General features: G+C 47.8%; 1 protein-coding gene across 1 annotated transcript; it reads left to right on the top strand.

The window, feature by feature from the left end:
* The first annotated feature begins 19,676 nt into the window (after nt 1-19,676).
* LOC131560204 (serine/threonine-protein kinase PAK 3-like) lies at nt 19,677-27,007 on the top strand. The gene is made up of 4 exons (XM_058808872.1): nt 19,677-19,723; nt 20,425-20,524; nt 20,926-21,117; nt 26,940-27,007. Exons 1-4 carry the CDS (start codon nt 19,703-19,705, stop codon nt 27,005-27,007), a joined length of 381 nt encoding a protein of 126 aa, XP_058664855.1. The 5' UTR covers nt 19,677-19,702.
* Nucleotides 27,008-27,607: the final 600 nt, after the last annotated feature.

Below are 27,607 nucleotides of genomic sequence, written 5' to 3'. Positions count from 1 at the left end.
AAGGCAGGGGAAGGGAGAATGTCGCTTATCCGAGAGAGCCCCAAAGAGCGACTGGAAGAGGTGCCAGCTGATCAAGGAGCCCCGAGGAGCGGAGGGAGGGCGTATCGGCTGACGGAGTGTCCCGAGGAGCAGCTGGGGAGAGTGGGGGTGTGCGTTGGTGGGGAGGAGCGGCTGGAGCGTTTGCACGGTCCGGTGGTGGGGAGGCCGGCGGGGCTGTCGGAGTAGGCTCAGCCCGGCCGGTGGGCACGGCCAACGTCATCTGCCCGCAGGACCACGGTGCAGTTCCTGTTGGAGGCGGACCTGCACGGGCTGCTGAAGCTGGACACGCTGATCCCGAACGCGCCGCATGCGCGATGGCAGCGCAAGGCCAAGGAGAGCGGCCCTGGGCCCAGTCCCGTTGGTGTGTCGCCCATGAAGCCGGCCAGTCACTCCCACAGCCCCAGCAAGACGCCGTCCAAGATACCCGGCGAGCGCCGGCCACCGGCGGCAGAGGTTGAGTGTGGGAGCCTCACCCAGGCTGCTTGTCCGTAGCCATGGGGCTCTGGGCTCCCTGCCACGCTGCCCTACCGGCTGCTGCTCAGGCAGGAGGAGGTGGGCTGTGCTCCTGACAGCCACCCACCTCCTTGCCAGCATGAGGGGCAGAGCTCTGAGCACTGGGGCTGGCGAGCTGCTGTTCGCTCAGCTGAGCCTTGCTGGCACAGCTGAATGCTAGGACGAGTGTGGGCAGGACTGTCACCTGACAGCTTTACATCCTGTGATTGTTTTTGTATCTTCCCCTTATCTCTGGACTCTGGAATTGTTGCACTAGATCCAAGTGCACACAGTCCCTAACCAACTTGGTGGCAGGGAGGAAAATATAAGTTAGTTGTGACTGGGTGGCATGAGACCTCAGAGTCCTACTTGTCTGGTGAGTGTGATGTGGAAGACTGTTGGGTTTGCTCCCGTGAAAGCTCTAATACAGGCTGTTAAATAGCTGTAAGACAATATTTTCATATGTGAATGCAGGTAAATCTGGATCCAAAATTCAAAGCTACCCCACAAAGGCCGGGGGGGATCGCTACATTCCCAAACGCAGCACTATGCAGATGGAGATGGCAAATTTCCTCCTAAGCAAAGAGAATGACCCTGCTGAGGATTCCCCTACCAAGAAGGTGAACATGTTGCTAAGTTACAATTGCTTCAACAACCGCTACTCCTTCCTGCCCCTTTACAGAGCAGTGAACAATAGGTTCTATCAAGTGGGCACACGGGACTGACAAGTCCCAGCCATCACTACTTGCAGCTCTGGGCTTCAGGAGCCTAGGATGAGATTGAAGCTGTAGAGACTGCCATGCACTCTAAGCCTATGCTGCTTCTGGTAGCAAAATTTAACTTTTGACTAATGAGGCTTTAAAATGTAGCAGGCAACAAAAACACAAAGCTGTGAGCCTATGCAAAGTGGAACTGCTGGTGGTAGCTACTCTAGGACAATGTCTGCACAGGGAACACTTCTGGAATGTTTTACACTGTCTTCTGAAATCTGTTTGTGAAGCATTTGGACGCTTTGTGGCTGTGGCTTTTCCCACTGGCAATGACACTGAATTTGCCATTGTGTGAAAATGTGAGCAGGAGGATGTATGAAAGTGTGAGGAAAAACTGCTTTGACCTGCCTCTGTGTGACTGACCCTTGCAGCACAGGCAAACATCTTCAGATTCAAAGAGAAGGGGACTTAGGTGTCTGTTTAAATTGCAGTGTGGGAATTGTTTTAAATGCATTGCACTGAGGGTGATTTGTCTCTGTAGGAGCAACAGAAAGCCTGGGCAGTGAATCTGAATGGTTTTGATGTAGAAGAGGCAAAAATCCTCCACCTCAGAGGAAAACCACAGAATGCTCCAGAAGGTATGATCCAGGCTCTGTGTGAGCTGAATCAGCAGGAGAGATCACGGCAGGGGAACAGCAACACAGAGGCTCTGTGTGTGGTCACAGGAGAAATCAACTGGTTTCTGAGAGCTGTACAGGCTGGAGTCTCCTTTCTTAAGGTTCCTGAGGTCGAGGGAGGGCATAACAGTTACAGTGAATTTATTTAGGAGAGTTGCTATGACTGCCAGTTGGTCACCTGTTACAGGGCTTGCAAGGGTCTTCAGGGTGGAGAGAGAGACGAGAATCTTGACCTCATGTTCAGAAGGCTTGATTTATTATTTTATGATATATATTACATTATTACTATACTAAAAGAAATAGAAGGAAAGTTCTCAGAAGCTAGCTAAGCTAAGAATAGAAGAAGAATGAATAAACAAAGGGCTGTGTCTCAGCAGAGAGCGAGACCTAGCTCTGCCTTGAGTGGTCAGTAAATCCAAACATCCACCCGAGACCAATCACACATCCACCTGTTGCATTCCCCAGCAGCAGCAGATAACCATTGTTTACCTTTTGTTGCTGAGGCCACAGCTTCTCAGAAGGGGGAAAATTCCTAAAGAAAGGATTTTTATGAAAAGATGTCAGTGACATTTCACCTATACTGCAGGTTCCAAACCTTCCTGAAGTCTGTAAGAGCATCAAACCCTCTGCTGTGCACTTTCTAGCTTAAACTGCAACTAAATATAATGGGATTCAAAAACCCAAGTGTTTGTCAAATTTGTTTCCATGAATGAGGAAATTGTAGCTGAGCCCTGTTCAGCAGTTCATACTGCCAGTGATTTTAGTGCACTGCAGGCTTGTGAGTGTTTCTCTTAGGACTTTATTTTCACTCCAAGGGATTCCTAGTTGGGTGAGCAGCACTCAGCTGGGAGGAAACTAACTCAGGTTAACAAACCTGTTCCCCTGCACATAGGCTGTCAGAATAACCTGAAAGTGCTCTACAGTCAGAAAATGGCACCTGGATCCAGCAGGAAGAATAGCAGAAATATTCCCTCAAAGCCAGAACGGGTCTTGGATGCACCAGAGATATTCAACGACTACTGTAAGTATGCTGCAGGGTTGAGTGCTGGGCATCCAGAACATTCTGCACTGGATTGCTGTTCCTAGGACAGTGTAACTGGGCTATCTGTATTATTTGGTGTACCCAGGCTAGCACAGACCCCTTCTGGAGTGTCCCTGTGTGGCCTTAGCGGGACAGTGGTCTAGGGCAGTGTGTAGATGCCTTGGAGCAGGGTACCTGCCCGCAGCAGCTGGGCATAGTGACACTCAGAAGGCTGCCCCTCACCTGTACGTGTGTGTGTGCACATGTGCACCCACACCTCCTGCAGCAGCACGGGTGAAGGGCAGGGCTCTCTAGCCATCATGGTGTGACCTGCATTGCTCTTTCAAATTGTAGAACTGAATCTCATAGACTGGAGCTCCCAGAACTTCCTGGCAGTGGCTCTGGACAACACTGCTACACAGCGCTCTCATACCAGGACCTCAGTGCTGCCTCACCTGAGGATTTAGAGCTGCCTCCCGGCCTTTCCAGGCTAAGTGCAGGTGCTCAGGACTCTGAGGTTTCCTAGCTTCTTGGGAGAAGGTGTTTGCTTCATCTGGACTTCTTGGGGCTTCATTGGAGGAGCCAGGCACAGGCAAATTTCATCTCCACTGTGAGCTCTTCATTCTGCTTGTTCCCATGAAGCTCAAATGCCAACCTGAGCTCATCGTTCCTCTGGTTCCCGTAGACCATCACAGCCCTTCCATGGCCTCTCCAGAGAGGAGCAGCTGCACATCTTCAGAGCAGCAGTTGCCGGCCCGCATCCCATCAGGGAGGGAAAGAGTTTGTACCCTTGCTTTCCAAGCAGGCTCTGGTTAATGACCCTTTAAAGTTTTTTCCTGCAATGCTCTATCATGGGTAGATCTCAAGTGAGAATCAGGTAGAAAGGGTCAAGTCACCTAGGAAGGGGGACCTTGAAAACAGAAAGATTCTCTGCCTGCTTTTCCTGTCCTTGCTGCAGATTTGGAGGGTGTTCTGGGCATTTTGCAGACAGCCTCTCTGTAGGGGTACAAGGGCAAGGTGGAAGATATTGCCTAACAAGTGGTCAGTGTTAGGTGCACTCTCCTCTTTCTTTGAATGAAGCCAAACTAGGACTCTGATAGGATATTGCAGATGTTTAAGACTGTCTGCCCTGCAAATCAAGCCGTGCCATTTGACGCTGGCAGGGGCTATGTAGAAATCATGAGCGGGCCGGGGCTGCTGAGGAACGCGCCTCGAGCTGTTTGTTTTCCAGCATCAGTCTCATTACATGGTTATGACAATGGGAAGATGCCAGCAGCTCACATCCCAGGCAGCCGACAAAGAACTTCATGTTAAAACTTACTTTAAAAGTTTTTTGACCAATCACACAAAGCAAAAGCATATTGACAGTAGTTCTATGCAATCACTATAAGCACAGGTACCTTTGGTTAAAACAGTGCTTGTTTATTTCAAAGACAATACCTACTAGTAAGCCTTAAAACACAGTGCACTGAGCTCCATTATTAAGCTTCAACCTTCCCAATATCTTGCTAGATCAACTTTTCTGTAGCTTGGAGATTTATTCTAGACCAGCGTTAATACACAGACCATTGTTCTATTTGTCCTTGGTTTTCTGCAGTTTAAATAAATTTTCTGCTGATCTATCTCACGGCTGCTGCTTGGCTCTAATCACAGTTCTGCTGTATCTGAGACCTGCCTTTTGCAGCTTTCCCAAAACTCTCTAATTTTGTGGATTCCCTCAGAGGGACTCAGTGTCAGAGCCTCTGGAGAAGCGTGGAGGGCAGGGCTCAGGCAGGCTGTGCCAGTGCAGGATTTGAACTCAAGGCGCCAGGAAGCACCAAGGCTGCAGACAGGAACTCAACCCTTCTCATCTCCCTCCCTGCCAGAGGCAGGCTCAGAGCAGCCATCTCACACCTCTCTAAACCAGTGGGGGCTCTGTCCTTACCAGGCTCCTCGGGCTCCTGGGGATTGTTCCCACAGCTCTCGGTGCCAGGCAAAGCTCCCTCTGCTGCAGCTCTGTCCACAGGCTCCCCTCCTGAGGACTCAGGGGCAACATTAATATTCCCCTTGAAAGAGAAACAGAAAGGAAGAAACCCTTCTCACCACTTACACAAAACACCTGGTCCAACAACTCCATGGCTCACACGCTTAATCCCTTGTTCCTAACAAGAACTCTGGGCCCCAACGCCCTTCAACAGTCAGAAAAAATTGACTTCTCAAACACAGTCCAAAAGCTGTCAAAGCTGACAGTGACAGTGTTGAACATGGGGGTGACACTGAACACATGGAATGGCTGCTAAGGAAATCAGTTGCTGCTCTGTTCTGTAAGGTTGCATGTCTGACAGAACTAACATCAGTCCTCATGTCACTAATTGCAATGGAAGTAGCACGGTCTCCTTTCTTCAGCCAACACCCCAATCGGTGTAATGGTTTCAATGCCTCACCCAAGGCAAGTTGATGTAGAAATAAATTCAATGTACCTCATTTTGCAGGGCCCTAGGGTCTGAAATTGCTATTACAGTTTTCTTTATAATGATGGGCAAATCTTTTTTCTTTGTGTTTTCTCTTGATGGCTTTTTTAACGATAGGTGCTATCACAGTGAGTTGTCTGATGCTACATGGGCCACCTCAAATTTTTGAGGGAATGTCCTGCCAGGCTCTATCTCCACAAATGAGCCAATATTCTGTTGCTAATTGATGTGGGGACTCATCTAGGTCATCTACCCATCAGCAGTTTCACCCTTAGGGGGCACTGGGGTAGTACAATTGCACCACAAACTGGAGTATCTGTCCTCAGGATGATGGGGAGTAACATTCAAAAGTGGATCTCCCTGGTACTGAAACTCAGCACAAAATTCCATCACCAATGAACCAAGAATTCCAATTCTTGAGGTTCAGAAGGTGCTTTAAGAAGATCAGGGGCCCAGTGATGTCAGCTGGTTATGGGATTGGTCTCGTTGGCAGCCTCACACCAATATTTGTCACGACTGGGTATTGGCTGCTCCTTGGCTGGCACAGGCACACCGACCAGACGGGTTGCAAAGGATTTGTCTGGGCTGAAATGGGTCAAACACACGGTGTCTGAGCCTGCTGACTTGGCTAAAGCAAGGCAAACATTCATTTTTGGTTGATCTACAGGCACGTATGCATGCAAAAGCAAGCAAGCAAAACCAACAAGTGCCAATATATCATTTGATCAAGCTCCATGTTCCTGGTCAGCTGTTTTTTGGCAAAAGCTTCCCCATCTATTTCAGTTCTCAAGCAAATCTTTTAGTGCTTGTTCAGGGACTGGCCAACTACAGGGCACTAAACTGTCCGTCTAACCTTCAATTTTTACAAATTTGGATATCTTAGAATTCTTTGGAACACAATGGACACCACGCTTTTGCTGAAAGAACTCTATGATACAAACCATTTTCCCGGTCCAAAAATCAACATCAAACTCCAGAATTGTAGCTTTCACAGGTTGAACGGGGAACGCCTGGCATGCACCATAGCTTCTCGTGCAGCTCACGTCTGCGTGCTCACTTCCCTGCTGGTGGAATTGTCGATGTGCTCTTGTGTATGAGACGGTTTCATGTCCTTCACGGGGGCCCACTTAGGTCCGACACCTTTGCAAATACAAGTATACCCTTTGCCCTAAGTGATTAGTGGAAATGGTCCTTCAGTTTGTCCTAACTCAAAGTTTCTGATCAAAACTGAAGGATTTTCTTTCAAGTTTTCCTGTGTGCTGTTTGAAAAGTGCCTAAAAATTGGAGGATTAGTTCCTGCAAATGAGCTATTAAAAACATAAAGACATATAAAGCTTTGCTCAACCTCATCTGGGGTGTTGCTTGGGCCACTCCCCGTTTTCTGGATGTAGAATGGTTTTAGAGTGTGGTGCGTCCTTTCAACCATTGCCTGACCTGTGTAGGAATAGGGAATTCCAAAATGTGGCGAACACCCCAGTCCATCAAAAATGTGGCCAATTTTTGAGCTGTGTATATGGGACCATTTGTCAGTTTTCATCTTGTGGGGGATCAGTTTGGCGAGCTCTGGGCCCAGTGACACTGACAAGGACAAAAGCAAAAGATGAGAGGCGCTCACTCTTCCCGGGACCAAAGTCCCACAGCTTTAATGGAGAACAGCTCCAGGAGAGAAAGGGAGTGTCCAGGAAAGGAAAGAGGATGTCCAGGGGAGGAAAGAGAGTGTCCTCTTCGTGGCAGGAGACTGTAAATGCTCTGAGAGGGGGGCAGTAGAAAGGAACTACCATAGTTTAACATAATAAATCACCACACTGTACTTTTCTGCATAAATTGCTGCACTTGTTGAAAACAAATCCTGAAATCTCCCCAAACACAACTGTGCAGTCCCAAATGACCACAATGTGGGAGAAAAACCACTCAACCCCCCTGTATACCCAAGCACCAGGTGTCACAGGGAGTACCAATCCCTGCAACTAGAAAGTCCACACACACAGGCTCACCGGGAAGGGAATATCTCTTTATGAGGGGACAGAGAGCTCACGCTTCTCAACACAACACACACCATACACCACATCGGCATCCACCCACATCATCTTCCTCAAACATTCACACACTGAAAACACAGCCACAATTACAACACACAAGAAAAACAGCAGCAATAAAACAGGATTTGCTCAATTCACCCCCAGAATTGCTAGCAGGTCCTTATTGACACAGCAAATCCTTTCTGCCATCAGCCAGACCCAAGCCCAAACTGCACAGGCGTACGTTGTGCACAGGACATCTCTGTGTGACTTGTGAACAGCCCTTCCCCTGCATACGCCTTACGGGTTACTTGATACAGAGTTAAACGTTCCTTTCTCCACAGTGCCAGCAGTCTTGTCTGTCCCCCACGAGGAGCAGCCGAGAGCGGAGGTGCCTCCAGGAAAGGAATGTCCTGGCAGCGCCCAGAGACGTCCAGAACCCAGAGACGTCCAGAGCCCGGATGTTCTCGCTGGAGCAGGGAAGCGTTCCTGCCGCGGTCACCAAATGAGGTGTGGAATAGAACTCCCCACAGTTAAAGGTAGGAGGTGGTGTGTTTATTACAGCCAGGTACAGGAGGAGTTGTCTCCTAAAGACATGTGTGAAGAATCACTGGCTCTCTCTCTCATCTCTGCTCATCTAAAATATCTTACACATTCATATAAATTCCAAAAAACCTAACACTTATTCATTAGATAACACTGCCTACCCTCCTTTGAATTAAAATGTATTATAATTGAGTCCAAAGTTCCTTCACATTTCTGCAGTCTTTCACTTCAAATGGGTTGGTGGGTTTTAAAATGGGGAATGGTCTCCTTCTGATGAAGGCCAAGACGTCTTCCTCAATTTGACCTCTTTCCTTATGATCTGTTGGCAGGCTTTCACACCCCTTGGCTATAGTTGTAGTTTCAGAGCCCAGGTGCAGGCTAAGGTCCTCTTCTTTGTCACAAAGAAATCCGCATCCCATCCCGCTTCTTTAAACATAGTAAAGACAGGCAAGTGATATATTACCCTAGCCTTAACTACCTTATCTGATAAAAATTAATTATCCCTTATTATTTCTACTCTTCTTGCTATACTCTTTCCCCCTAACTAAATCTTGCTAAAATTTTAACTCTTCCAGTTCTTTTAAATCCTGGATTCATGGCCTCCTCTCACACACGAGCCATGTGTGAGCTGATGCTGTAACTGGGAAATTCCACTCCTGAGCAGGAGATACCAGGCCTGGTTCTGAGCTGGAAGGGTGAGAAGGATGAGATGCACGTGGTTTTGCTCCAGGGGATGTCCTGAAAGTGCACTGCCTAACTGCCCCTGCTGCCGAGCACCACGCTCCACCTCCTTCTCCCGCTCAGCAGATTTTTAGGAATCCAGGGCTTGGTATGTATTATTTGCTACTGCAACAAATAGAATGAATTTGCTTTGCAAGCCCAGTTTTGTCCTGGGTTATTTTCTGCATGGGTCTCCTCCTGAACCTGGGACAATGACAAGTAGGGACCTACAGGACACTCCTATTCTCTTGTCAGTAAATTCGGAGAAGTGATTTAAGTATCAAGAAGTCAATAAGTATCAATCAGTAAATCAAATAATTTGGGGGAATATTTAGCCTGTGAGTTTCAGCAAAGTATTGAATATGTCTTAGATCCATGGATACAAACTAGTAAGTGAGATTGCTGGGTGTGCACGTGTTAGGGAAGTGATTCCCCACACACCCAGTGCTGAGATCAAGGATTGCCTCTCTTCTAACCCTGAGCTGGCAGCAGGAATTGGGCCCTGCTTGGTAACGTTCATTTTGAAGACTTCTGTTGAGCAGGTAAGAATGGTCAAAATGAAATCTTTTCCAGCTGTTTCCCTTTGGTTTACCAGTTTGAGGGTTAAAATTGTGTGCTGCAGGTGTCCTGGGTGTGTGCAGAGCAGTGCAACCCCAGAAACCCCTTGGCTTGCCCACAGGTTGTCATGCCTTGCTGCCAGGTGTGCCCAGCTGTGGCAGGAGAAGGAGCCCGCAGCGCAGTGGGCACCGTGCCCTGCCCAGCCGGGGCTCTCTGGCACAGAGCAGCAGCAGCGCCAGCACCGTTCAACCCGCTCCTGCCTTGGCTTCCCCTGGCACACAGAAGCCTCTGGAAATCAGCACCGCCAGTGGCGTTCCCAGCTGGGAGCAGCTGCTGCTGGCGGGCAGGTGCTGCCAGTTCAACTGCTGCCAAAGGGGAAGAGAGGCAGAGATGTACACGCACCGGAGCCCTGGGCATGTCCAATAAAGGTGCAAATATGTGGGGAGATTTGTTAGGAAACATTTCAGCTGTGATGCCAACAGTGGCTTCTCTCCTGGTTCTGTGTGTTCTGGACAAGTAATGCAATGGTTGGGTCTGACAATTAAGAAGCAGATGTTATGTGGATGTTCAAATGAGTAGTGATTATATTGTAATATATCCTCCCATAGTCCTCTTTCCCGTCCCCCTTGTAACAGCCTGGGTAGTCAGGGCATTTGGGGAGGGCTGGCTTGTGACCAGCAGGCAGGGTGTAACAACACCTGACCTCCAGTCGGGATGCAGGAAAGTAATCTCCACCAATGGACAGCAGAGAAAGAGTTGACTGACAAAACTTTTGGAGGGGCTGAGGGTATAAAAGGCAGAGCATCCTTTTTGTAGATGAGCACATGGCTGCTAATCACAGAGACTCCCAATGATGCGACTTTTCCTTATTCAGTCCTTTGTTAAGGTTTACTAAACCTTTAAAATTTTAAAAGTGAGAGTCATTTCTCACACGTGCAATGCCGTGGGCCATTTTCTTGGTCTGGTTTCCTTTGCTTGTGTCCCATCTGAGTGCTCAGTTGGGGTACAGGCTGTAGGTGCTTGGGGCACTCCTGGAGTTCCTCTTGGATCCCTGAACAACAGGGTTTGGCCCATGAGGGGAATTTTTGCTGCTTTGTGACAGATGAGAACTTCCCAGGCTCTTTTGTGTTTTCTGTATGGAAGGTTGGTTATTGCTTTGCATAAACTCACAGACCAACACAGAGCTGTCCCTTTGTGATGTCAGGGAATGGTTTCCCCGTCGTCATAGTGGCATCAGAAGGTTGCCTTGGTGCACGGAAGGCCTGAGTGTCAGAGCAGCCCTAGGCCTTGCTCAGATCAGGAGAACCTTCCTGGTCAAAGCATCTGTCAGTAGGCAGCTGCCCACTGACAAGAGGCTTGTTTTTTTAGTGTTTAGAAAAATTGCAGAAATGCCAATAATTAACCATCTGGCCACTGCAGCTTTTGCTGCATATGGCATTACTTATTCCATTTATTATTTCACGAATTTCGCACGTAAGTAGAGGCTTCCCTTCTGCTTAGGTTAGGGTGTATCCTAACCTGGCTTTTGTATGTCTTCCTGCTCTTTCTTGGGGGCTGAGTTTCTGATTTTGAAAGAGAAAGAGCATTAGGATGCCAGTGGTTTGCTAAAGCTCCTGTGAAGAGGTCCAGCTAAAAGGGGGTGTCTGTAGCCACAGGGGCAGCATTTGCAGGGGAACCTGCAGGGCTTCCGTTCCCTGCACGGGAGAGTCTGTGGCAGCAGAGTCTGTCATTTCCTCAGGTTGCTGGGAGAAGCAGGACACCTTTGAAAATGTAGGCTGGCAGATCTTCTTTAAGGCCTTCTAAAAACTCTTCAGTTGTTCCCAGAATTCAGAGAAAGCTTCTTTCTTTTTAAATTTTGTCATGAAAGGATTTGACTAATTTGACCTTTTACTGAGTGCTAAAATAGTTGTTCCCTTTGAAAGGAAGTGCTGCTGTGCTTTTCCACAATAGAACTGCGGCACCTCTGTGGGATTTTGGGGAAGCTTTTTGGGGCAGCAGTTTCCTGCAAGTTAATCAGAATTAGTGCATGACACTGAGTGAAAAAAAAAAAGAGTACCTGAAGGAGAAGATTTCAGAAGCTGTCTTATGTGTTTGGTAGAACAGGAGCATTGAGTGTTAAAGAAAAACACTTTGCATTTGCTTGATCATATTTGTATTCATTTATTGGCTAAACAGACCAAAGTGTATGCACAACCAAGAATATTGTCCTGATCTCTTGCTGGCTGTGTGAATGAGATGTGTCTCTTGGAGGGATATTGTGAAATGGGAAATCATCTCTGTTTGGGTTGACTTGTTCTGTGGGATTCAGCAGCCCAGGACGTATTCTGACAGCATCTGGTTCATTTTCCCTTCCCACTACAGGACACCTGAAGCGCGTATTCAGCAGCACTGAAGATGCTGAGGTGAGTGAGAAAGGAACATTTCATGTTCCTGGTGTTTAAGACTTGTAGAGCAAGCTGAGAGCTTGGCCAGTAGCAGTAGACTGTAGAGAGCCAGCTAGGAAGGCCGAAAGAAAAACCATATTCATGCCTGTAACAAAAATAATAAAGGCAGAGATAGATATTTTTGAATTTGCTTCTCAGAGTTTGAAGAATTAAAAACCTAGTTTTGAAAAGAGAACGATGCTTGCACACAGCAGATAGGGAAAATTTAATTAAGAGCAATTTCCTGTACAGTTGAATTGGATCATTTTAATTTAAAGAGAGTGACTTAGAATCCTATTCCTATCAAACTTTATGATATCCACTTGGAACATGAGGTGGTAGCACAGGAAGGCCATCTTGCAACGGTGCCTGCTGTATCTGAAGTGCAATGGGCACCTTTGTGGCTGGGGAGCAGCGTGGGCCCAAAGGACGCAGGGCTGGCGGCCGTGAGCAGCTGGAGATGAGGCAGCGTGGGGCCAGGGGGCCAAGAAGGCCAAGGGCACGGTGGCTGTGCCAGCAGCAGTGGGGCAGCAGGAGCAGGCCAGGGAGCGTGGCCCTGTGCTGGGCAGCGCTGCGGCCACGGCTGGAGTGCTGTGTGCAGCTGTGGGCCCTGGGAAGCAGAAAGTCATGGAGGGGCTGCAGCGTGGGCACAGAGGGACAGGGGAGCTGGGCAAGGGGTGCAGCACAAGGCCAGGGAGGAGGTGCTGAGGGAGCTTTAGCCTGGACAATAGGGGCTCATGAGGGACCTTCAGGCAGACTTCCATAGATCCCTGCCTTGGTTCCATAGAGCCAATGCTCAGCACGAGGGCTGTTTCCCTGCCAAACATCCCTTCACTGAATCCAAGTGCTTTAGACACTGGTGTGGGTAACACTTTCACATTTTGTTTGTTTATTTGTTTGTTTGTTTGCTAGAAGGAGAAGCCTTGTGTAATTTCTCCTTCTCCAGGGAGCTTTTTCTCAATCTTTCCTGGCCTTTTTCCAGCCATGGCAGAAACTTTCAGGTTAATGGCTCCCGTGTCTTTTGGCTGCCCAGGGAATCAGTGTGTGTTGTGTTTGGGAACTGAGTAGGAAATCAATGCCCTTGCATTCCAGCTGGTGCTCAGAGATTAGAGGAGCTGGGAGGGGCTGGGCTGCATTTCTGATTCCAGCCACTTTAGCACCATCAGTGTGGGCGAGTCCAAGAGAAGAACTTGCCCGAGCACAGATGCACAAAGAGAGCCGTTCCCAGTGCAATGCTCTGGGTCTGATTGCATTCCATAAGGACCTACATGCTCCAGATTCCCCAAGAGTGTGGGTTACTGAAGCAACAGGAGAGCAAGTTCAGGATGGCTGCTGGTTGGGGCACTGCTGCTGAGTGCTGATGTGTGTAGCGACCGAAAGGACAGTAAAGGGAGATTTCAGTAATAAGATCTGTCTGTCTATCTATCTATCTATCTATCTATCTATCTATCTATCTATCTATCTATCTATCTATCCATCTATCTAGCTAACTAAGTAACTTACTAACTAACTAACTAACTAACTAACTAACTAACTAACTAACTAACTAACTAACTAATTTTGTAGCATTTACATAATTTAATCTTCCTGGCTCTGGTCCAAGGCAGTTGGAGGCGCAAAGGTGACCTAAACCATCCCTTTCTGGAGAGGATTACAGACATGTTCCCGTTGACCGATTCTGAGTAGGCAGAGATGTTTCCCCCTCCAGAGATGGTGATTTTTCCCCTCAGTGCTGTTTTCCTCCTCCAGCCTCTTGTGCCCCGAAGTCTTCAGTTAATTCTTTAAACTTCTGCCTCTCCTAGAGAGGTGGAACAATTCCATGTTTAGGTGGTCTTTGGTGACTCTGGTCATACATGCCATGCCATACATGACACATGGTTTCCTTCACTGGCATCCCCAGGGCTGTGTAAGTAGTGCATTCGTTAATGGGGCCTTATGAGAAACTCTGTTACTGCTGGTCAGAATTCTCCACTGACAAAAGAGGGAGAAGAAACACCTTGGTCCTCCTCCATATACTGAGGTGGCCATAGAGGTTCTCTGACTTCCATCAGAGATCTTTGCATGCATCCTTATCTCCTGAATGACCCGGTTTTCTAACAAGAGTGTGGATGTCAGGAAGGAGGAATGCTGGTGCAGGCCTGAAGAGAAGGTGAACTCCAGAAGTGTCTCTCACAAGGAGTGAGCTCACCCAGGAAGCCCCTGCAGAGCCAGGCTGGAGCTGTGGGACAGGGCAGGGTGTCAGTCACTACTGAAAGACAAACAGGACACGGCAGAAGCAGAGGGAGGCCCTCACCAGACCCTTGAGAAATGCCACCCCTTCCCTGTCAGCTGCCTGAGAGGCTGCTGGAGCTTCAGTCCCAGATGGCCCCTGATTGTAGGGCCAGGGTCACTTTGGAATCTGTGCCTCCCCTCGGGCAGAGAACGACCCAGGAGAGCAGCAGCACAGTGCTTTGGGTACGTGTGAGCCCAGCAGTCTGTGAGTCTTGGCCCACAAAAGGCGTATGGGAAGTTGAAACCCATCTTCTCTTGCTTTCTGTGCAGGTGCTTCTAGAGAAAGAGCAGGAGCACACTGCCTCATCTGAGCTGCCATGCCAGACTCAGGGAGAGCTGTTCCCTGCCCGAGGGCAGGAAGAGCAGCTCAGGCAGCAGGTGGAAGAGCCACAGGAGAATGGCCAGGTAAGCCTGACTGGCCAGGGGACAGAGGAAAGGGCAGGAAGAGGGGCATAAACCAGAGCTCTTGGGACTGAGGAGGCCAGGAGTCACACAGGCAATGGAGGCACAGAGCCTTGCAATCTGCAGAGATCAGCCCTGGGACAGGAGGTTTGCAATGGAGGCAGATGTGGGGAGGGAAGCAGAAAGAAGGGGCTGAATAAATGTGATTTGGAGGCTGCAAGAGGAAAAAAGCTGAGCCTGATGGCAGCTCTCAGTCCCTTGCTCTGCTTTTGTGTGTACAGAACATCAAGGCAGAGCCACAAGCAGAGCTGCCTGAAGCTCAGAGTGACATCATGGCAGTGAAGAGAAAGAACAAGGAAGACATGGGAAGAATTCAAGAGGAGAATCTCCATCAGAAGAGGGGCGATCAACAAAACCAGGTGAATGAAAGAGTGGCAGCCACTCCACTCATGAAATGTCCTCTCTTTTGTTTATTAGAGAACATGAAGGAACAGCTGGATGCAGAGCTTCAGAAAGCTCACAGTATGATCAAGGCAAGGCATAAGCGGCTGGAGGAAGAAATGAAACTCATCAGAGAGAAACTTAATCGCTTCCGTCAGTCTCTGCAAAACCAAGTGAGTGAAAGAGGGATGCAGCCACTGCAGTCACCAATCTGGTGGTTTCTGGTGGTGTGCTGAATCTCAACATCTGCCCTGGACAGTGAAACTTGTCCTTTGGCCTTTTGGCCAGCAGTCATCAAAATTGATTCCTGCTGGCCTGTTCCTGCTCTCCTTTTTTCTTGAGGTGTTTTTACAGTGGAACTTGGTGACCCAGATGGAGGATTGAAACAAGCTGTTGTACCCCCTGTCAATCTGTTCTTTGCCTTTCCTCACAGTCGATGACTCCTGGCTGACAGGGACAAGCTGTAGTGTCTGACTGCTTTGTTCTGTTTGACTTGAGGTGCAAGTGTTGACATCTCACCGGGCAGCCTGCAAAGACTTGCAGGGAATGTGTGGCAATGAAGGACCCCAAGTTAGGAGTGAGGCACAGGAGCAGTGCCCACCAGAAATGCTCCAGGTCCAGCACATCATGGGCTCTGAACCTGCTGCCGCAGCAGCATCACCTAGAGGAAGCCCTTCTGTGAAACCTGGGAACTCAGGCTCGGGCACATCCCGGGAACAGGAGATTGAGGAGGAGTACCTGGAGCTGCTGGGTACGTCTGGGGTGTTTCTTATCTGAGGGACAGTGTGTTGTGTGCAGGTGTCAGCAGAGCTGTACCAAATGCTCCTCCTGAGCTCGGTGTCACAGGGCCATTTAGGACTCCCCAGAGGCAGTGCTGTGCTCCAAGGCAGCGAGAGAGCTCTGGGTGTTTCTGCTGCCTCTGAGGGCACCTGGGACTGGCTTGGGTTTGCCTGAGCTTCCCTCTCTGCTAAAGGCTGAAGCAGGGATTGTTCTTGGATCAGCAGAAGGCTGTGACCTTGCAAATGATCCAGGCAAGTCCTGTGTGCTAGTGGCCAAACTGAACAGAATTTTTGGCTTCCTAAATTCTCCTTAGACTCCTGACTTCCAACCAGTCATCACAGCAAAAAAACTTCACAGAAATGGACTGACTTTGGAGTTTTGTCCTTTTGGTTGGGAATTTTTTTTTTGAGGGGTGGGGTGGGATTGCTTTTGTGTTGTTCATTTTTGGTGGGGGTTTTTTTCGTGTTTTTCTCCATCCTGAAGGAGCCCTTCTACCCCACGTTTTACTGATGTCATTTTTATGACTGTTACTGTTACCACTACTACATCTGCAGTTTATTTTCATGAGAATGCTATATTTTTGTCAAGAAGAGAATGCTATCTTTTTGTCAATAAGAACTACTTTGAAAGAACATCAGGTTACAGGACAAATAGAGAGCACAAGGTATTTTCCATGTGCACCCAAAGAAAAAATTGAGACTTTGATAACAAACTTTATTTAATCTTCTAGTTTTATGCTTATCAAGATGTGTCCAGGAGACACATCCAAGTGGTGTGATCAGATAAAACTGTACTGCATGCATTTCTCAGGAGAGAGCCTCCAGCCCAGCCATGGTATATCCCTCAGATCCATGGCACTTTTCCATACCTGATTCCCACTCTTTCCCATGACTGTTAGAATCCTACCCATTGGCCCAGGCCCTGCTCAGATCAGTCTCTAGGAAAACGCATCAAGCCCTTTGTGATTCTGCAGCACAACCCAATGAATCTGCTTCTTGCCCGTAACAGCTGCCAGTGCTGTGCTCTCAGATAAGAGACCTGGTGGGGCTGAGACCAGAGCCCAGTGGATTCTGTGTCTGCCATCACCTGTTGGGACAAAAAGGGCACTGATCTGTGCCTCAGTGTGGCTGATCTCAAAGCCCATCCTGTTGTGTCCTGAATGGGGGCAACTGCTTGTCTGGGGCTCAGGCTCACTCTGGCTTCTTCCCATCAGTGCCTGTCAGTGCTCATGCTTGGGCTTTGCCAGCCTTGTTGTGGTTGCTGCCCTGTCCCTGAGGGCTGGAAGGACTGCAGAGGCTGGAGCCTTCCTTAGCTGGGAGAGGGGCAGCTTTGAGCTCAGCCTGCTCACAAACAGGTCAGGGTCCTGATGCTGAAAGCCCCGTCAGGATCGGTTACAGCTTGAGCTGCTCTGGTTTACAAATGGGAAGGCATTCCTTTGGCAAACTGCTGAAAGGTGGGGAAGATGTCCTCCTCTCCTGGGATTTTATGTGCCTGTGCTTTGTTTCCTGTCAAGAGAACTCTTCAAAGGACTGTACAAATCAGTCTCTGTGCTGGCCACTTGTGCTGCAGGGCTGTCTGCCTGGTTGTGGTTGTTGTTACCCAGCCGACCACAAAGGGCTCAGAGCTCCAGGCGCTGGGGCTGCCTTTTGTATCTCCTGGAAGCTGGGATCTCTGCCTTAAAGTCAGCATCTTGCATTTTGTTTCCCTCAGGGAGAATGGTGAACACCACTGAAAATCCCCTGATGAAATACACGCATCTGAATTATATTGGCAGCGGGTGAGTCCAACAGCAGTTACTCCTGCACAACCGTGGGCCAGGGGTTTTTGGGGTGGAATGTCTATCCAGCGTGAAGTCAGGACAGCTGCAAAGATGATCACACACTGGGGATAGATTGTCCCATCTCTCAATGCTGCTCAGAATTTGTGAGTGGGCTCAGAAGGCATTGTCAGAGATGCCTTGCTACCGAGGTCTTGCCTGCATCAAGGAACAGGACCTGGAAGGTCTCCTTGTCTCTCAAGTGTGGGACAGCTCTGTGTTAATTTCTTTAGCATTTTTTGTATGTCTCAAAATCATACTGGCACACTAATGAAAAGAGAAGAAACTTGCTTGCCTGAAAGAGCAACCTACGCCCTATCAAAGCTGTGAGATAACAGTTCCCAGGAACAATTCTTTCCCCTGGTTTGAAGAGGGAAACACTCTGTGGTCAGGATAGGAACCACACTGTTTAGACAGTGAAACCCAAGAGGAAAGACTAAACTCCCTTTAGAAATTGAACCCCAGTGCTTCAGGAACAGGCCCAGTGCCCATGCACTTGAGCGGAAAATGCATCATCTCCCTTCTGGCAGAGCCCTCCTGCATCCTGCAGGTTTTGACACTTCCAGCAGAGATCTCCTGTGCGGGCTGGCTTTCACTGCAAGATCTAAACAGCTTCTCCTTTCTCTGCTTCTGTTTTGTTTCTAGGACTTTTGGAGATGTTTACAGAGCACTCGACAGTGCCACAGGAGGAGAGGTAAATGTCAACAGCCCCTGCAGGCTCTGCTGCACTCGAGGGCTTTCCCCTCTGGTGTGAGCTGTGGCTGGAGCTTTGGGCAGAGCTGTGCTGAAAAGGCACAAGAAGCACAGACTGGTGCCAGCCCACAGAACACATTTGGGACTTTGTCCTCCTCAGCTGCCGGAAGGAAGGCACGGAGGGCAGCGGTTCCTTTCAGAGAAGGACGCGCTCACTCGCTCTCCATTGCTAAAACAAAGGTGGTGCCTGCGAGCACCTCACTGCTCTTTGGGGCTGCAGCTTCAGAGTCCTGAATTCTCATTTCTGGCTGCCAGCAAATCCATCTGAAAGTTACTGGTAGTTCCTTAGCCACCTGCAGTGCTGCACTTGAGAACTGCACATAGAGAGAGATCTGCAAGGCGTCCCTGAAAGCCCTAAGCCCTGCCCATATCACAAGATGTATCCACAGAGTATTAAGACATGGATTCCTTCTTCTGAGTCCCAAACAAAGCAGCAGAGAGTGCGATCAGAGGTTTGTGGGTGATAACTGAGACACCGCTGTTATCAAGTTGTCAAGGCAAAATGTCAGTGGCCCAACGTGTCCTGTAACTGGCTCCCAAGGGAGCAGAGAAATGGGCTGTTGGAATGTCAGTTCCTGATTACTGCAGTGCCTAATCACAAGGCAGTTTGGCACAGCTCAGCTGTGTCATTGCAAAATCACTTGCTCCACGTGCCTTGTGGTCTCGTGCCACCAACCTCTCAAGTTACTGATTTTCAATGTCATTTTAGGTGGCAATAAAAAAAATAAATCTTCAAGGACTGAGGAGGAAGGAGCTAACCTTTAATGAAATAATGATCATGAAGAGGTATAGGAGTCCCAATGTTGTCAATTATTTAGACAGGTGAGAGGTCATGGTCTTATCCCATGGATGTGTGTTTACATAAAGCAAACATGAGAGGTTAAAAACCCACTTTGGTCAGTGGCAGCAAGTAAAGCTGCTAATTTTTATTTATTCATATTTCTCTACTCATCTCCAATGGATGAGAAGAGAGTGCATCTTGTCTGCATGAGTCTTCCCTGGCACACCTAATTTGATAATTACTCACAAAATTATTCAAAACCTGGATCAGCTCTATCTTCCTAACTCAATAGCCTCAAAGTTCACTGCCTCCACATTTACTTGGGATTGATTTTTTAAAGTTTCTTAAATGCAGATGAACCATCCTAAAGTGGATTTCGCTTGGATTGTTGCCCCTTTTTGCCATTGCCATGCATGCCAGGAAGACTAGGTGCTTATTTCCAGAAACACCATGCCTGACATGTTTTTTATCTGGGCTGTTTCTAAACTGCACTTTTCATTTGCTGCCCATCTAAGACATCTCCTTTTTCACAGATGTGTCTTTCTCTATGAGACTGCACAGATTACAAATAATGCACAGCCAAGAGGGAATGTCTATTCCTTTGATTCTGTCCTTGTCACAAAGGCATCTGGAAATAAGAAACCTGGAAGCTAAAAATCAACATAGCCATGCATGTTCATCTCTACCTGCTTGTTTCCTTCTTTCAGCTACCTTCTGGGCGAGGAACTCTTGCTGGTTATAGAGTACATGGATGGAGGTGTCCTGAGTGACATCGTCAGCCAGACCTGCCTGTCTGAAGATGAGATGGCAGCCATCAGTCGGGAGGTCAGCAATCCCAGCTGTGTTTCCAAGGGCTTGGGCAGGATTGTCTGGGAAACAGGGGCTCAGAACAGGAAAAGTTTCCTGTGCCGAGCTTTGTTTCTGTGTTACTGGTATGCTATGGGCAAGTAAAAGCATCTCAAGTGAAAGGCCTGCCAGTGCCCCTGCACTCCCTGTACTCAGTGCCAGTACTCTTATCTCCTGCTGTTATATTCTCGCTCTGTCTCTTGTATTTGTATTTGCTGTTCTCCACCTTGCTTCTCTAAATGTTTGCCTGGAGTCTGTCTTCACTGCATTCCTTGCCTGTAAAAGCAAAGGTGCTGGTGGCAGGATTTGAAACAAACAGCAAAGAAAGAAGAGAGAGACTCGTTTCTCTCAGTGCTCAGCTAAAAAGGATAGGAGTGCAGCCAGAATGCTCTTTGCTTCTGAGCACATGCGCTGCAGCAGGAGTCATCCTGGCTGGTTGGCAGGGGACAGCCTACAACAGCAGGTGCTGTTGCTCTTTCAAAAGCTGACGTGCCTTTCCTCAGAAAGGTCCTGCTCTGCAAGTGTTGGAGCAGCAAGCTCTTCCTCTCAGTGGCCATTACTGTTCTGCCATTACTCCCCATTCCCCTGGAGAGGGAATCTTTTAGATTCTTTGTTTCCTTTCTTGTGTGATGAAATCACATCACTCATTTTTGCCCTTCTGTTTCTGTTTTCTCGCTCAGTGCCTGCAAGGACTGGATTTTCTTCATTCAAACGATGTGATCCATCGAGACGTGAAGAGTGACAACATCCTTCTCAGAACCGACGGTTCTGTCAAACTGGGTCAGTATATTCTTGGTCAGGTGCAGCGTTCCAGGGATGTGGGTGTGGGGCTGCTTGGTGTGACTGCCAGCTCCCCAAAAATGGTGCTGGTGGCAGTGCAGGGACCCCTGCTGCGAGCTGAGGGCACAGTTGCAACGTGCACAGAGGTAGAAGGAGCCACAAGCAGTCAAGAGTGGCCTTGCTCTGTGTGGGTCCCTTCCAGAGGGAGGGAGTTACAAGTCTAAAGTTTCCAAAGAACAAAAGCCACTGCTAGAGGCAGTGTAAAACATGGGGGGATTTTTAAAGTTGCCAATGCCAGGAGATTCAACAGAGCAATTTCAAACTTCTGCTGGGGAATTCTTTTGCTTGCTTTCCTAATTGCACAGAATTCAGATAAAACGAGTATTTTGTTTTCTCCTCAGCTGATTTTGGCCTCGCTACTCAGCTCACCCCTGAGCAGAGCAGACGGTGCTCGGTAACCGGGACTCCTTGGTGGATGGCGCCTGAAGTGGTGACAGGTCAACCATATGGCCCCAAAGTGGACATATGGTCTTTTGGAATTGTGGGAATTGAAATGATAGAACAAGAACCTCCTTACTTGAGCGAAAGTTCTGGCACGGTAAGGAGCAAATACTAACTGATCCCACTGTCTTTCTCACCTGTCCCATGTCCTGTGTGCCACTGGACAAAATCCCATTGCCATCTGCTGGAACTACTTCCACCAAGGTCCCCTCCTACAAATGTCCCTGCAACACATCAGCATCTGCTGGACTTTTGGTTGCATCAGTGGGGGAACTCAAGCCTTACCACATGCAAACTCCAAACAAACTCCATTCTCACTCAACACTTTCCTTTGGGTTAGTGGTTCCAGTTCTTTTGTCTGGCCTTAATAACAGGAATAATGGCCTTAATAACAGGAAAAAAGCATCTTAAAAGTCTTGTTATCTTTCCAGAAATGAAGGAAGGAAACACAAACCCAACAAAGTTTCTAAAACCGTGGTCTTTAGAGAGGAACCTAACCATGTGTGCAGTTTCTTCTCACTGGGAAACATGGGCATGAGGGTGTAATGCACAGAGTCTCTTCTGCTTCTTTTGCAGTGCTGCTGAAACACTCAGTGACCGTGTTTCTCTCCTAGCCCAAGCAACATTCTGCCCGTCACCAAGCCAGAGCCTGGTGATGTGGAGGGCCTGCCAAAACCTCCTGTTTGTTTCCTGGCACTTTCTGGCATGGGCCTACCATTAATGCATTGACTTGAGCAGCCAAATGACTAGAGGGTGTCCATAGGGATGGAACCTCTCCTTCTTCTGACCTAGACAATTTTTCTTTTGCTGCAAAAATGGGAAGCTGAAATTTTCAGACTGCTGAGAGACAGAGCTGCAGGTGGCTCCTGTGTGCCCAAGCAGGCATTTTCATCCCAATACATTTGTGCAGGCATCTTAATGTGTCTGTGTTGAAGAGGAGATTGTAAATGTTTGTTTCCCTACCTGGGTATTAACTGATGGATTTCCTTTCTTTTCTTCCAATTCCCATTGTTTTCAAGAACAGCACAAAAAGCTTGATGAGTTTTGTTCTAGGGCACGTGCGCTTAAAGGACCAACAAGCACTGCAGAGATGCCTTTCATGTACTAACCCTTGAAATTAGTTAGTATAGCAAAGTCCCTCTTCCAAAAGCCCTCTCAAGCTGGCATGAATCCTCAGAGAAGCAAATGTCCTTTTGCTGATGTAGTTCCCACTAACTAGGTCAGGCAATGAAATCAGCTGCCAAGGCAAGATCTGCAGGATGGTGGAAAAGCTGTGGCTGCATCGGGGTTTGTGCCCCCCAGCCCACCCTCAGAGGTTTCTGCCACGCAAACAGGGACAGCTGGGAGGGACTTGTCCCAGCCCCATCTGCTGCCTGGCACGCTCAAGCAGACAAGAACTGTGCCAGGGTTACTGCCAGGTTGTGTGGCAGAGAGGGAACTGCAGGGCCCAGTGCCACTGGGCTGGCCCTGCTGGGAAGGAAGGTGCCATCCAGCACACGAGGGGCAGGGCATGGAAAGGCAGACACTGCTTTCTGTCCCTGTGGGAATCAGCACAGTGCCTGTCTTTCAAAGGCAGGGACCTATGTGAGTCATTGGAGTTTCCTGAAAGGAAGAAAACCCAGGGACAGAAAGTGCCATTTCTAGAGCATTGGCAGGGCAAAAATCCCAGCATGATGAAGACACCACAATAAACAGATGAGTGGGATTCTGGGCCAGGTTTGCCTGTGATGGCAAGGTCTTGCACATTGGGGATGACTGGGGAGAGATGGTCCCATTGCTCCTCTTTCTGGGTCTTTCCAGGAACTTGATGTATCCTGCTTGAGTCCCTGAAGCAATGAGCTTGGAAAGTAATGGTTCACTGTTCTTTGTTGTATTTTTTTTTTCCGGTGGACAGCATCCATTTGTAACTTCATCCAAGACACCATTCATCCTGGCACAAGTCATCAACTCAGTGAAGAAGACGAATAACCCTAACCCTAAACTCTAAACCTAAAACCTAACCCTAACCTTAAATGCTAACCCAAACCCTAACCCTATCCCTATCTCTATCCCTTACCCTTTCCCTTACCCTTTCCCTAACCCCAACCCTAAGCCTAAGCCAAAGCCTAAACCTAAACCCAAACCTGAACCTAAATCTAAGCCTAAGCCTAAACCTAAGCCTAAACCTAAGCCTAAGCCTAACCCTAACCCTAGGAGACAAGAACATAGCAATCATGTCAAGATGTTATCTCTCTTACCAATTTAGAGTAGGATTGTAGAGTAGGGTTGCTAAAGAGATTTGTAGCATAGAATTATAGATTAGAGTTGTAATTAATAAAGTTTCTGAAACATCAACTCACTTGGAAGATTCTCCTCCTTCTGACCCCTTCAGAAAATTCAACATTTCCTTCTGAATTACCAATTGTTTTTTATTGGTACTAAGTCACACATATGGCTTTTTTTTGTATGGTTTCATAAGTGAGGAGGGCTCCTCTTCATTCATCCTCTCCAGACCGCACTGCCTTTGGAATATGACCCACTGGCTGGTTATGGCGCAGCTGTGTTATTTCTAGTTGAGGCAGAAAGAGCAATGGCATTTGAAGGCAAAACCAAAGGAAGAATGAGGCAGCCCAAACATCTTGTGCATATGCAGGCCTTCAGCTGTGACTGGAGAGCATTGGGGTTCCTGCCACTTGGATTTGTATCCCTAAATGCAATAATCTCTTTGGCTGGAGGAGAGCCTTGCTCAAGTGAGAAAGCAGAAAGATCAGAGAGGGTGCTCGGGAAGGTCTCCTGTGGCGCAGAGCTGTCAGCGCCTGTGAGGTGAGAGCGGGCCCGGCCTTGCCCGGGCTGGAGCCCCAGCAGAGCCCTGGCAGAGGCCGGAGCAGCCTGAGCCCCGGCAGAGGCAGGCTGGAAGGACGCCCTTGGAGCTGCAAGAGGCAGCAGCCGGGCCCTGGGTGCCTCTTGCTGGGAGCGGGAGAATCCTCCGCTATCAGAGCCCAGGTGGCAGCTGGCTGCTGCGGAGGGGAAGCGCAGCCGTGCTGGGCACAGCCCGGCCTGGAGGCCATGGCCGTCTGGAGTGTGCCCAGGAGCAGAGAAAGGCCAAGGGCAGCTGTGGGCTGCTGGGCTGGCTGAGGATTCCTCCTCTTCTGCCGGCTGCCCTGCAACTCCTGGCAAAGGCCAGCAGTGTGTGCAGCACTCTGGGCACCGGGGCAGGGAGCCGGGCTGCTCGGCAGGCTGGAGCACAGGGCAGCTCCTTCAGGCCCGGCACTTGTGCCAGGGAAGCGAGGCCAGCGTAAGGCAGGGACAGCTTGGCAGGGCACATTTGCAGCAGCCAGCGCCTCACGCAGCTCTGGGAGGAAGCGCCTGCAATCCTGCAGTTCTGCACTGAGTCAGAGCAAAGGTGTGAGATGCAGAGTGTTTGGCAGAAATATTCAGGCCCACCAGGCCAGCCTGCTTTGTGCTCTGTGGTGCACAGCAAGCTCTGTGCCATGCAGCTCTGAGCTGCTGGGAGAGAGGCAGTCGGGGATGTGCCTGAAGTGAGCCAAGGGGTTAGCTGAAAATGGAATTAGGATAATTGAAAAGCGCAGATGAGTCGAGGGGCCAGCTGGGAATAGAACTGGGATAGTAGGAGACTGCATGTTTTAGTTAAGATTTTAAAATGAGGTAAGAAGCTAAGTTAGTAATACAGCTAGCAGCAATCATGTCCCTTAGTTAAAGAGTACCAAATATATTAGGAAGGTGAGGCTAGGAGTGACAGGGATAGAGGAAGCAATTGTGAAGAAGCAGAGACCATAGAAATACCTTGCCTTAAGAATAATTGAACAGTTAGGAGAGGCTTGGACCATGAGCAGCAGGTCCAAAGGTCTTGCCAGCTGGCCATGGGAGAAGAGTTCACCATGAGCAAGATGGCTTTCTTCCTCCTATACAACCACTCCCTCATTTCAAAATCCCACCTACCCAGTTAAGGGAGTACAATTGTGCAGCTGTGATAGATATTCAGCTGATAAAAATGCGAAGCAGGCAGGTAAGAACTATGTACTATGGGTCCTTTGAAACCCAATGTAAAACCTTTTCTGTAGAAATAGAGAACAGGAGTCTGCAGCTCCTTGCACATGTCTTTGGAAACTAATTCACATGTGTCCAGGGCTGCAATAAATACCCTTCTTTTCTACTATAATTAGTTGAAGAGTTGTTTGTCCGTGCTTCAAGGGTTATGCTGGAGTAGTGAACTGATTTGGAAGGGAGCAGAAGAGTTGCAGCAGGCAATTTTTGGAAGAGATGGAAGGCTCTTGTGACTGAAGGGAAAGCTATTTGGAATGGAGAAATGATCCCAAAGTCCATACAATTTTATCTTTGTGTCTGAATTTAAATCAGAATGCTTATAGATAGCTTCATGCAATTTGTCTACAAATTTATCAAAGTCTTCATTCTTCTTTGGTGAATTTGTGTAAAAGACTTAGTGTGTAACCCATCTGGAAGTGCAAGGATAGCATCATATGCCAGTTGTTGGCTCATCTGCAAGACTTGATCAATGCTCTTAGCCTGGGCAGTGGCAGTAGCCCAGGGCCCTTTGCCAAGTAACTGTTGTGCTGTTAAACCATACAGAGGATCACCCTGCACTCTAGGTCTTTCTGCTTCTTGAGCACACTTTTCCTCCCAGCTTTTATGAAACATCACCTGCTGATAGGGTGGCATTATAAGTCATGTTAGGGTATGCACATCAGCTGGAATTAATGTGTTAGATGGAAAAATATACTGCAGAAGTGACTGTGCAAGTTGGGATTTTCAACCAAATTCTGAAATTACAGCTCTCAATTTTTCTAAAATCTTCCAATCGAAAGGTTTTCAAACTCTACTGGCAGTAATAGTTACTACAGGAAAAGCTTCTACATCATTGGAGAGAAAAGTCCCTTCTACAATAGCTTCTGCAATAACTTTTTTCTACTTTATTTTCTGAGCTGCTTCTATTTCAGGGTCACATTCCAACTCTAATTCCACATTCTTTACAGTGTGAGAGGGAGGATTTTGTTTAACTGTCTCGAATGCTGGCTCGGAGACAGAATGGAGGAGTTTTTGCAAGATAGTGGCCATATTCAGCCAATGCCCAATCCAGCCTGCTTGTAATAACGGACAATGAACACGTTCACAAAGAATGAATTATGGACATATTCAGAAATGGGCTCAGTATATCCTTGAAAAAGATACAAGAAGAAGAGTCATCAGGACCCAGCAAGTTTGTCAGCAAGTTTGGGAAAGTGAGCCATCGGTGGGCCAGACAACCCCAGCCAGAGACGTGTGAAAAATTAGGTGATCCAATCAGCATTCTATTTTAGACGTGTGAACAGCTAGGATTAACCAATCATGTATTAGCTAGAGACACGTGGACAGTAAAGATTTATTATAAATAGAGTCTTTTTAGGAATAATAAATTTAGCTTCACTGGATCATATTGGTTATGTTGTGATGTCCCTGAATCTCCGCACCATGCACTTAAGGGTGGGTTGGTGTTGCCCATGAAATGTACACATCTGGGGAAGTGCCCTTGGCAGAGAGGGGCTTGATTCCCAAGGAAACTGCTTCCCCAGGAGCCCCCAGTGAGAGAGGTGCAAGTGTCTCCATTTGACTCCCTGTGTTTCCTTCAGTCCTTGAGGCCCCTTGTACTTGGCAGAGGGGCATGCAAAGGGAGAAGGCTGTGAAGAAATACCAATTATGTTCTCTTGATGCAGAGTGTGATTTTATACACTCTCTGCTATGGTGCATATGCTCTTCATCTCTACTGTGTTGATTATTCTTATCAATACATATTTTCATTTGCTCTGGCATTCTTCCCATAGAAAAGCTTTCCTTGTGTATTTGATTTATGTCTGCAGATGTTGATACGTAACTTTAGGTACCTGAATTTAGCCCATTTCTCCTCTCACTTTAATTTCAGAAAATGTCAGAATTACAGACGTACGCACTAAAGTATCCAAGATTTCTGTGCAACAGAAAGATGAGTAAGCAGTAGTACAGTTCAATCTACATTACCTTTAGCAGTTACCAAAGCCAGTAGGCATTTAGAAAAGTTTGCCTTCTTTCGGCAATATTACAAATAGATTGTTATATAAAAATTATAATACTGGCTTTACGGAAATCTTAAAATGGATTCTATATGTGTGATGTTAAAGTTGTGATCTTTATAACTTTGTTATAAAGATATAGTTTTTTTTCTGTTGTTAATTAAAGCTTAGAGAGCTCCCAAGGCCTTGAACATACTTGAGACTGATTTTGTAATAAACTTTCTTTTAAAACTCTGTTTGGAAAGCAGAAGGTAGGAACATCAGTCATCTGTTGTGTTTGACTTCATTGTTATTTGAGATTGTAGTAAATACTGAGCATGAGCTGGGATGCAGATTGTAATTGCTCATCTTTCCAAAGATAGATATGGATACTATTAACATGTGCCCTGTATATTGTTCCTAACTGACTAATTTACTGCAGTAGTTTTATAGAGCATTTTTATTGTTGTAATGTCTAAATGTAGTGGGAGAATATATATTTTACTTGGGGTAGTTTGGCTTTTGTTTTTCGAATAATAAAACCACTCTCTTCAGCCTGGTG

The sequence above is a fragment of the Ammospiza caudacuta genome, chromosome 7 (genome assembly GCF_027887145.1).
Source record: "Ammospiza caudacuta isolate bAmmCau1 chromosome 7, bAmmCau1.pri, whole genome shotgun sequence".
NCBI classification, from domain to species: Eukaryota; Metazoa; Chordata; class Aves; order Passeriformes; family Passerellidae; genus Ammospiza; species Ammospiza caudacuta.
This window is presented reverse-complemented; position numbering and strand designations above follow the sequence as displayed.

Coding starts and splice junctions, on each gene's coding strand:
- LOC131560204 (XM_058808872.1), top strand. CDS start 19,703: ATGGCAGCCATCAGTCGGGAG. Junction 19,724..20,424: donor TGGCAGCCATCAGTCGGGAG/GTCAGCAATCCC, acceptor TTTCTCGCTCAG/TGCCTGCAAGGACTGGATTT. Junction 20,525..20,925: donor CGACGGTTCTGTCAAACTGG/GTCAGTATATTC, acceptor TTTTCTCCTCAG/CTGATTTTGGCCTCGCTACT.